Source organism: Mustela lutreola, chromosome 1, assembly GCF_030435805.1.
Source record: "Mustela lutreola isolate mMusLut2 chromosome 1, mMusLut2.pri, whole genome shotgun sequence".
NCBI classification, from domain to species: domain Eukaryota; kingdom Metazoa; phylum Chordata; class Mammalia; order Carnivora; family Mustelidae; genus Mustela; species Mustela lutreola.
The window spans coordinates 228,578,105-228,588,817 of NC_081290.1; the positions used below are offsets into that span (position 1 = coordinate 228,578,105).

Genomic DNA, 10,713 nt, shown 5'->3' on the forward strand with positions numbered 1-10,713 from the left:
ACTGCCGCAGGCGCCCCCTGCCATCCACCCTTCACTTGGAGCCAGGGCCAGTTTTTCAAGAATGGGACTGTGTCATCCCCTGCTGAAAACCCTCAAGCGGTTTCCCATGCCTACAGGACACAAGATGCCAGGGCGCTGGTCCTCACCAGCGGCATCCCATGCCAGGAAGCCCCGTCTGCATTAACCCTTCAGCTAACAGCACCAAACTCCACCCCCTGCCCCCTCACCCAGCTAACTCCTGCTGTCCACGCAGAGATGATCACCCCCACAGGAAGCCAGGCAACCTCCTATGTGATCTGCATGGTCCCTGTCCCTCGGCTCCCCGACTCCTCTATAATTCGGGTCCAAGGCCTCCACCCTCTAGAGACGCTGTCCTCCCTACCCAGACCCAGGCATGTGCACGGCACATACAACAGGCTCAGCGAATGTTTCTGCATGATCGAAAGAATGACGAGCAGGTGGAGAAGAAACGGAGTGGACAGCAGTAATTGCTGCTCATAGGAAAGGGCAGAGAAGGGAGCCGAGGGGAGAACCTGCCAGCGACACCAGCCTGTCCTCCTCAGAAGGCTGCTGGGAAGAGTTACATGGTCCTTTCCAGATGGGAGAACTCAGCCTCTGGGAAGCAGAGGGACTCCAAGATCACATACTAGAGAAGCACAGAGCTGAATGGGGGTGGGGGGGACTGCTGGCACCCAAGCCTAGGTCTTACCTAGGGCTGGGCTGATCAGAACCCCAGGAATACACCTGGGGGACTGTGGAGGTAGCAATGGAGGAGTGCAGAAGGGAGAGGCTTGGCCACCATGGGCAACAAGACCCAGGCCCATCCTACCCCTGTCTGTCCCCCAAGGTTCTTAGCATGGCTCCCTGAATGCCTCCAGTCCTCTCTCTCTCTCCCTCTCTCTCTCTCTATGGCCCATGGTCAACAGGGGGTTAATGCCCAGCTGCCCAGCACAGGCCTCCTGCTCCAGCCTCCAGGAAGAAAGTCTGCCTTTGGGGCCATAGGCTGGGAGGAGGAGAGATAAGGGCTATTCCCAAGCCAAGCACACAGCACACGTGGTGCCTAGGGGCCCCAGGTCCCCAGGCAGAGTTCTGAGGACCTCTCTGGAGCCAGAGACACATTCCAAGAGATGTGACAGGAATGGCTCCACCTCTTCCAGAAGTCTCCAGGCCTACTGGCCCTGGGGTATCTCCCTCAGCAGGCCATGGAGACCAAGACACTTCCTGGGCACACATACCTTCCTAGAGTCACAGAGGTGCTCACACAGGAAGTCTTTCCTTGTGCCAGAGGGAAGGCTGAGACCAGAGAAGAACAGGGACTCCCCAAAGGCCACCCAGGTGTCCCAGACTCTAGTCCGTTTAGCATCAGGGAGCCCCGGATCCCCATTGGCCCTGCCACTTGCTTCCTGCAGGACCCAGGGAGGACACCTGGCCTCTGAGACCACCCAGCCAGGGGTTTCTAGGTGTCCTGTGAGAGTCTTTCCCCACTGGGGGTGTCTGGGGCTGATTTGTGGCCCTGGGGTGCTGTCCCTCAGGCTCCTAGGAGGCAGGCTAGCTGCAGTGGGCAAGCCCAAGGCAGATAGTCAGGGACAGCACATCATCTAGCCCAGGGCTGTGAACGGCCATGGTAATTGGAGGAAATCCTAGGTACGCGGGACTGTGCCCAGGGTAACCCAAGCCATGAAGTGACCAGGGGTTGCCATGGTTAGGGACAGGTATGGTTTCTGGTGGAACAATGGCCCAGCTGCTTCTTCAAAGCTCTGGTCCTACCCCATCTACCCATCACAGAGAGTGAGCAAGTCGAAACCTTGAACAGAGCAATCCTTGAACAGAAGGGGTCCCCAGACCAACTGACACCCAGAATCTTAGGCTTGTGGACCAAGTGAGCTGGGGACCGCCCAGGTGATTCCTGTACAAGAAGGCTACTTAGGCACCTCATCTCGACTCAGTGCCCTACCCTGTCCCCTACCCCCTCTCCCCCACCCAAAAAGAGACCACCAGAAAGGTTACTGGTGAGAACTTCTAATTAAGCAAATGGCACAGATCTCAGAGCTTTCTGGAGAAACCATAAATCTCAGAAATTCTTTCCCTTGCTCCCCTCACCAGCCTACTCGAGGACACAAAGCTGATTTCTCTGCTAGCTGCCAGCGGCTCGATCCATCCTCCCAAATTTCACAAATAAGATTTGCTCTTCTTGAAGTTTTCTCTTTCCCCCTCCTTTGTGAATCCTGTGTTTGCCTTGGTTCTCTGATTCAGTCCACTGACTGCCTCTCACACATGAGGAACCAGTTTGCCCACAAGAATCAATAAACTTTGTGCAAAATAACCAGTGACCTCACCTCTGAGCTGTTCTTAGATATGGTCTGGGGTGGGGGTCTCTGGTGGGGACAATCCTCCTCTTACCCAGCTCCTCCTGACAGGAGATTGGGTCAGGACGTTAGCTCTGGTAGTGGCCTCCCTGAGGGGGAGGAGGGAGGGAGAGGCAGGCTCCCTACTTATCTCCAGACCCATGTCAGGCTCCACCCAGCCCCGGGAGAGCAACCACAGAGTGCTCTAGCACCCTAGGTGACCCCCTCCCACCTAGGGAGAAGAGCGAGTAAGGAAACTCGCAGGTCTTCATGGGGTTATCTCCAGCCTGGGCTCCAGTTCTAGCCCCATCCTTCTGTCTGGGTGATGCTCTTCAAATCTGAAGGGGCCACCTGTGCCCTGCCCTGCCCTCTCTCAGGTGCAGGAAAGAGTGAGAGGGACTTTATCATTGCTAAAGGGCTCCCAGCAAAAGCCACTTGCTCTTCATGCCTAGTGGGTAAATGTCTAGGGCTTGGGCACAGTCTCCCCTTGGGAGTCTGAAGTGGTGGAGGGTCCCAGAGTGGGGAGGGTCGCAGAGGGCTTCCCTGGCTGCAAAGTGGCCACAATTCCAGGGCTGCCAAGAGGATGGATCCCTGACCTTGATGCAGCTCCCTGTTGTGACTGCTCAGGGACAAATTTCAGGGCTTCTAGACCTGTCTCCCTGATTCCTCCTCATGGGGCTGACAATGTGAGGGACACTGTGCTGCTCGCTCACCAGGCCCTGTCCTGCCTCCAGCCTTTGATCCACACAGCGCGCCTTCCGGAATGCTCTCTAACCCACTCTGGGAACCCCAACCCTCTCCCTGAGTTGGGAGTGAGGCCTCACCACCCCCAGACCCTGCAGAACCTACTCTGTCTGTACTTACCTCGAGCACACCACACAATACCTGTCACCCAAGGACACCCCCTCTACCCACCGGCCTGCGGCCTGGGGACCTGCCTAGGGAGGGGGACTCTATCCTGCTCTCCTGTTTTCGCAACCATGCTTTCCTTCACCTGGAGCTGCTTGAGGGAGGGTCTGGGTCAGAGACATGCAGCGACCCCAGCACACAGCTCTGGGCCTGGCTAAACCTCATGGGGCTCAGTTTCCCTGTCTATAAAATGGGACTATGGGACTAGGTCAGTGGGTCTGAGAGTATGGTCCGGAGACCCCTGAGGCTCCCAAAGGCCCTTTCAAGAGGTCTGCAAGTTCCTTTCCACCTCCGTGTCTGTGCGGCCTGCTCTTCCTCATATGCTTCAACCAAACAGTCTCACATCGGCCTGGGTGTGAAGCAGACAGGAGAATTAGTGGTCTTCTATTAAGCCAGACATTAAAGGTATTTCAAAAAATTATAAAACACTACCACTCTTCTTGCTAATTTGGGGGGCATATTTATAGCGATGTCTCATTAAAAAAAGCTTTTCCTGTAAATGGATTTTTATGGTTTTTTTTTAACAAATTAATCCATTTTGTTAAGTTTCTTGGTTTTAATTCTTAATATGGTAAGTATCAATAGATACAGCCTACATTAACAAACCCTCTTGGGAGTCCTCAATAATTTTAAGAGCATCAAAGGTTCCTGAAACCAAAACGTGTGAGAACCTTTAGGATACAATCTCCACGGCCTCTTTGTATTCTGACAGTCTCTGAACCCACCTCCTGAGATCAGGTCAGTCCTGGCTAACTGAGACTATTTGTCCTTTTAAGTTTCAAGGTGTAAGAATGTGGAGTGTACGTATGACTGGTTCTTAGGTCAAGGGTTTGTGGAGTCAAGGAGCATGTTCCCTCTTCCCTCCTCCTCTGAGGATACAGACTCCTGATCCATCCTCTCCTCACTGGAGGACCAGTAGGATGGGAGGCTCTCATCCTATGGCGAACCCAGAGGAGGCAGCAGTTCCTCAACTCTGGGCAAAACACGTAGCCTCTCACCGACCCGAGCAATGGCCTGCGGAGGCACACGAAGACGTGGTACACACCGCTCCCTTCTCCAATCCCAGACCACACAAGCTGCAGTCCAAAGAAGGGATGATTTCAGACCAAGCTGTTGCTGGCAGAGAGTCTCTGAGGGCCTCTGGAGTGCGGGCTCTCAGGAGTGGGCGGGGCAGCGCATGGGCGGGGCTGCGCGTGGGCGGGGCAGCACTCACGTAGATGAGGTGGTCGCGGTAGCGGATCAGCAGGTTGCGCAGAATGCCGGCCTCGTTGAGGTCTCCCAGGCGGATCATGTCCTCCACACCGTGAACTGACGTGGGGTGCATGGGCTTGATGTGCGTGGCATTCTGCGGGGAGATCCAGTGTTCCTGTGGGGAAGTACCGTGGTTCTAGTTAGGCGGGGCCCCTGAGACCCAGGCTGTGCTCTGCTGGACACAGGGATCCCAGGTCTGTGCGACCCTGATAAGGGCCTCCTCCTCTCCTGTGGCCACGCTCATTATCAGGTGTGAGCGTCTGAGGATGGTGCTGCCCACCCACACTCTCTGTGGACCACTCCTCCCCTCCAGGAATTCTCTCTGCAGACCTAAAAGCTGAGCAGGGCAGGGATTTTGGCCCCACTCAGAATTCTCATAAAGGGAATTCGAGTCCCCCCCAGTCACTTTGCAAGATGGAATTAGACTAGACTTCAGATGCAGGCTCTGGTAAACAAAGGCATCAAAAGTAATTTCAGACAGTGCCAAGAATAAACCCACAGGCATATAGGATAGAGACCAGGGAGGGGAACTCCCCTAGGGTCTTCAGGAACTACCTCTCCAGAGAGGTAACATTTGAGCAGAGATCTGAATGATGGGTAAGAGACCCCTGTAAGATGTGGGGAGAGAGAGTTCCAGACTAAGCCTCTGAGGCTGGCAAATGAGGTGTAGCAGTGGATCCACTGGGGATAGATCTCACTGGGCTTGTTGATGAATGTGGAGCAAGGTTGAACTTTTGGTGCTCATGAACAGATGTGGAAACTAGAAGAGAGGTTGCCTCCATGGCTCTCCCTATTCTTCCCTGCAGTATCTTCTGCTGGGGGTTGGCGGGGGCGGGGTAGGGGAGCTTCCAGTGGGACATCTGGCCAATGGCGTTGGCAGTTTCAACAAACCTGGAAATCCCTCCCTCCTTCCCCAAGGCAGTTTCCAGCACCTTCTCACAATCTAGCTTCTCAGCAAGGTGAGGGTAAACTGTGCTCCAGGGTATGGCCACAGCCTGAGTGAGACACCATAGCCCTCTGGGGGCCCCTACCTGTTCTCAAATGCCAGAACCCTGGGAGCCTCAGGACCCCCAGGAGTTTGAGTTTTGGAAACAGGGGAGGAGAAGGGGACCCCCTTTGCCACCTCCCAGCTCTGGCCCTAAGACTTGGTGGGTAGTTGTGATGCACACATGTCCTCCCATAGCTGCTTCTCCTCCAGGTCCCCTCTGGAATAACCAACCTCAAAAGCTGGACACTAGCAAGAATCTGAGGCATCACCTCCTCATCTCATCTCAGCCCCAATCTGTCACCCAGGGCTACTCACTCAACCCTGTGAATCAGTCCCCTCCTCACCAGTTTTAAGCCCCTGTCCTGATCCAGACCATCATCTCTCACCTGGCCCCCTGGCCCTGGCTGCCCTCCAGCCCCTCATCCCCCTGGGAGCTGCCTCATGCACCTGTCTGATCACAGCACTTTGGGGCTTAGAGCCCTTCCCTGTTCCCCCCACACTGCAGCCTGGCATTCAAAGGCCAGCCTGAGGTGGACACAAGGACTTCCGGGCCTTTGCTCCAGCAATCCCCTGTACTTTCAAGCCGGAGAAGCTTGGTCTCCACTTCCCCAGACACTTCGTGGCCTTGCTCATGCTTTTCCCTTTACTTCCTTTCTATTCAGCCTTCGAGGCACAGCTCAAAAGTTTCCCATTTCTAAAGCCTTTGCTGACCATGCTGGCCCCTCTTACATGTTCCACTGCGCTATCCCCCCACCTCCACCACAGGAATGTGTCAGCGCCTCCCCTGGACCACCACGTCGTCTGGGTCTCCCATGGAAAGGCGGTGGGCACAATGGGCTGCCATTGTCTGAATGCAGTTCTGACCTCCTAGTGTGCCCCAAAGCTGGGGACTCATGGCAGCCAGACCCCGTGTCTTCAAGACCCTTGGTCCACAGTGCGTCACACAGGAGCCACACACGAATGATGTGGCAGGGAATCTGATAGGACAGACAGCTAGCTGGTGGGCTACGGGGGACCAGTTCTGAATTAGAAGCAGAAATCCTAGTCATGGAGAGACCCTCATAGTCCCTTTTTTCCACCCTCTCACTTCACCCAAGAAAATAGGATCAGAGTAGGACGGTGGCCTGCACCTGGCCCTTAGAGGGAGCGGGGACAGGGCCAGCCAGAGCCCACCACTACAACTGCCCTGGCATTTCATGGCCCCTCCTAGGCCAGGAGTGCTTCAGTCCAGCTCAGGCCCTCACACAGCCCTCTCTGAGGCATGAATGGGCCGGATAGGGAGATCAAAGAACCTGCCTGGACTTTCCAGTCCTGAGTGGAACATTCCTTTCTCCCATTTTAACCTATTTCTTGATAAACGGTGATCCAGTTGGAAAATTCCCCTCTAACCGGTCCCTGCTCACAGACTCGGTGGTAGGCTCCAGCGCGGGCCAGAGAGAGGATGCCTGGGCAGGCTGTCAGCCTTCCTCCCTCGACCCCCACCTCCAGTCCCCACGGTCCCTCCCCTAACCGTTCAGCACAGCAGGGGGAGGCAACCCTGCAGCCCAGCGCACGCCACTTGGAATCCCTGGGCGTCCATGACCTCGTCTATTCAATGGGAATTAGAGTAACCATCCTGTCTTCTGGAGACCTTGGGGGGATTAATTGAGACACTAAAGGCTAACTTTGGTTTCCCTCCCACCATGTCTAAAAAGTGCTGGTGCCTGGCAACTGTACATCCAGGGCTGGGTATTATTACTGCAATGCTTTCTGGTTTTACAGAGGACATCTTTGTTCTCGTTCATTCCTCATAGCATCCCATAACAGAACAACCAGTCACCATTTAACAGTGGGGAGTCACACTCAAGCGATCACCTGGCTCACCCTGTTACACGGCAGAGTCAAGCCTCTCCTCACCCCTTCCCTGCACGGAAGGACCCTCAACCGATGTCAGCAGCCCACAGGTCAATGTCCACAGGCCCCTACAGCACAGACCAAAGTATAACCAGGGCACAAATGGAGGCCTGGCTCTGAAGGAATGCCAGAGAGAGAACATGGCCAGCCCCAGGGACGGGGGACATATTCGGGAAAAAAAGGAGCTGTCCTGGTACTGGAGAGAAAGGGACTATGAGCTCTGCAGAGGAAGGGAGGAAGGGGTGCCTCTGGCAATGGGAACAGCTCCGGCAAAGACAGAATGTTAGGGTCCCCTTGAGGATCATTTATTCATCTACTCATTCATTCAGCAAGGCTTTACAGAGAACCCTCTCTGGCCCTGGCCTTGGGTCTCAGGGGAAGCAGATGGGACTCCCTTAGTCCCTGCCCTAGAGTTAAGGGAGCCTTGGAAGTCAGAGGGGTCAAAGACAACATCCTGGAGGGCAGAGGTGGTAGGGAGGGGAATGGGAAAGCCCCTAGGAGGCCAGAAGCCCTGGGCTCAAGGCCACAGAGGCTAGCCAGACTCCCTGACCTGCTTCCGGCCACCTAGTCATTTCCCTCCCCAGCTGCAACCCCTACCCCCAGGGCTTTAGTGGGAGAGGTGGGAGGGGGGCTCTGGGATCCAGTGACATGGTTACAGGACACCATCTGACGTGCAACATGACCCAGGTGAAACGTAAGCTTGCAGGCAGAGTCCCAGGGCCCCACTCGGCGGGTTTGTGGGCCTGTCTGGGCTGCCAGCCGAACCTGTGCCCCCTTCTCTGGCTCTAAGCTCACAGTGGCTTCCTAGAAGGTCCCAGAACCAGAGCCTCCAGAAGGCTCTGCAGGCCCTCTGGTTCTTTTTTTTTTTTTTTTTTTTTAAGATTTTATTTATTTATTTGACAGAGAGAGATCACAAGTAGGCATAGAGGCAGGCAGAGAGAGAGGAGGAAGCAGGCTCCCTGCTGAGCAGAGTGCCCAATGTGGGACTCAATCCCAGGACCCCGAGATCATGACCCGAGCTGAAGGCAGCGGCTCAACCCACTGAGCCACCCAGGTGCCCCAGGCCCTCCAGTTCTAAAGGCTGCAGGGACAAAGCTTGGCTCAACAGAATCTGAGCGCCAGAGCTGCCACTGAGATATGGACCCAGGAAACACTACACAGAGGCCGAAGGTCCTGGGTACTCATCCCAGCACCATCACTTACTAGCTGTGTGACCAGGTCTGGTGGTCCCTCCCTGTCCCAACTTCCCCTTGGGAAACAGAACATTTGCCTCTCACGGATGCTATGAGGACCCAAAGACAGAGCTGGGGTCAAAGGGATTTGAAGACCCCATGGGGGTGTCCCTGAAAACTGCAGGAACAAGAGTGAGCCCCCTGCTCCCTTTATGGCCAGCACCTGGCCTCCAGGCCCCCGAGACTGTCCCTGCCCCCAGTGAGGCCCTCTGTTCCCAGTCACTGCACCCTCTTTTGCCCCCAGCAATCTTGGACCCCAAGACAGAAACTTGATTCTATCTCTGTGTTCCCCAGCACTGGGCATATCACCAGGCACAATGCCAGTGACGGTAGGACTGAATCTCCCTGGTTCCCTCACATCCCTGATAAGCTAGGACTCTGTTCTTGGGACCACATCCCCACCTGCCCATGCCACGTACACACGTGCTTCCCCTCTGGGCCCTCCTCCAGACTACCTGCCTTCTCCAGGGCATGACTCTGACCTCACACTTTCCCATCCTTCCCCACGCCCACTACCCACAGAACTTAAACCTCCCGTATCCTTTCCCTTCAGGGCTGCAAGAAATAAAGGGTTAATCTGTTAGACAGATTCCTAGGGCAGTGCCAAGGTAAGCAATGAATTCCTAGGATGCTGTAACCCAATAGAGCAAGACTACAGGCATTTTTAGTCTAGCTCACTTTACTGAGGTATTCTCTACGGGGGCCCCAACATATGGGTCAATAACCTGATGAGACAGTTACTATGATCCCCATTTTACAGAAGAGGAAATTGAGGCTCAGAAGGGAAGGAGACTTGGTGAAGGTTGCATTAGTGACAAATGGGCAGGATGGGATTGGAATCCAATCTGTCTAACTCAAAGCACCCCTGTGCCTGAGGAGCTCCCAGTCTGGCATCGCCCCCTGCCCACCACCACACATGGGCAGGTGCCCCCCCACCACATACACACACACACACACACACACACACCCATCTTGAACACTAGGCAGAATGCCCGGAGTGCTCATGGAAATAGAATCCAGGAGGTTGGCCAGAAAGGGAAGCACCATCTTGCTGGGGCAGTGAGAAAGTTGCATGGAAGATGGGGTGTCTGAGAGGTGGAAGTAGGGGCACAGGCACTGCCTCCAACACCCTCAGGTTCCTTCCCAGCCCCTGCCTCAGGTGACCTGTCTGCCTGGGTCTTCCCAAAGGCCTAGGGGCAGGGGAGGTAGGGGGCTACTCACATTGCCTTCATCGTCCACCACCTGGATCTGCCCAGAGTCACAGAGCTTCACCACTGCTCCGATGGGTACGTCAAATTCCTGCCCAGATCTCAGGTCCATCCAGATATAGTCCCCCTGTGGGTGAGACAGAGTCACAGCCAGGTGAGCAGGGAGGGGTATCCTGGGCCGTCATGCATCCCAACAGAGGCTCCTGTGCCAACCACAGGAGAGGGAAGAAAGGGCTGGAAGCCAGCTGGTGCCAGGCCCCAGGCCCAGCTCTGATCCAAGGTCTTCAATCCCCCCTCTTATCAGCTCTTACTGTCCCCATCTCACAGATAGATAAGCGGAGGCTTGGAGCAGGAAAGAGACCCCTTAGCTGGGCAGCTTCACACCCAGGCCTGTCCAGTGCCCAGCTCTCCCCAAGGCTCTACACCCCCTACACAGATAGCAAATCTGTTGAGATTCAGGCTGAAACACCAAGACACCCAAACCACTTTCTCTCTGTCCTAAAGGAGGCATCCTCACAGGATACCCAAACAGCCCCCATCACCTGCAGGGGCAAGTCTCAGAGTCACAGGGGTGGGCTCCTCACAGTGACTGCTCTGAGCTGGGCCCTGCGATATGAGTCCCCCAACACTGCCTCCTGGCTTGCAGGAAGAGCCCTGACCTTGAGGGGGAGGGTGTCACGCTGTGCCCCTGCTCTTACTACATACCCAGTAAGGAACACGGAAGACAAACCCAAAACCCAGAGGCAGAGAAATGGACTTAGAACAGATGCTTTCGGCATGGGTACATTCCGCAAATATGTACTGAGCACCTACTAAATACGAGGCACTGACTGATCTAAATACTGGGGATCCCGCAGTGACAGTGGAGTCTGCACTGCATCTGGGAG

At 55.3% G+C, this 10,713-nt stretch overlaps 1 protein-coding gene across 1 annotated transcript in view; it reads right to left on the reverse strand.

Annotated features, from left to right (window-relative positions):
- Positions 1-9,950, reverse strand: part of MYO7A (myosin VIIA) — a 63,755-nt gene extending 53,805 nt beyond the window's left edge. The window contains exons 1-2 of the mRNA XM_059188244.1: positions 9,840-9,950; positions 4,468-4,620 (exon numbers count right to left, since the gene is read on the reverse strand). Coding sequence (XP_059044227.1) covers positions 4,468-4,620; positions 9,840-9,938 — 252 coding nt within the window. The 5' untranslated portion in view covers positions 9,939-9,950. The remainder of the gene's footprint in view (positions 1-4,467; positions 4,621-9,839) is intronic.
- Positions 9,951-10,713: the final 763 nt, after the last annotated feature.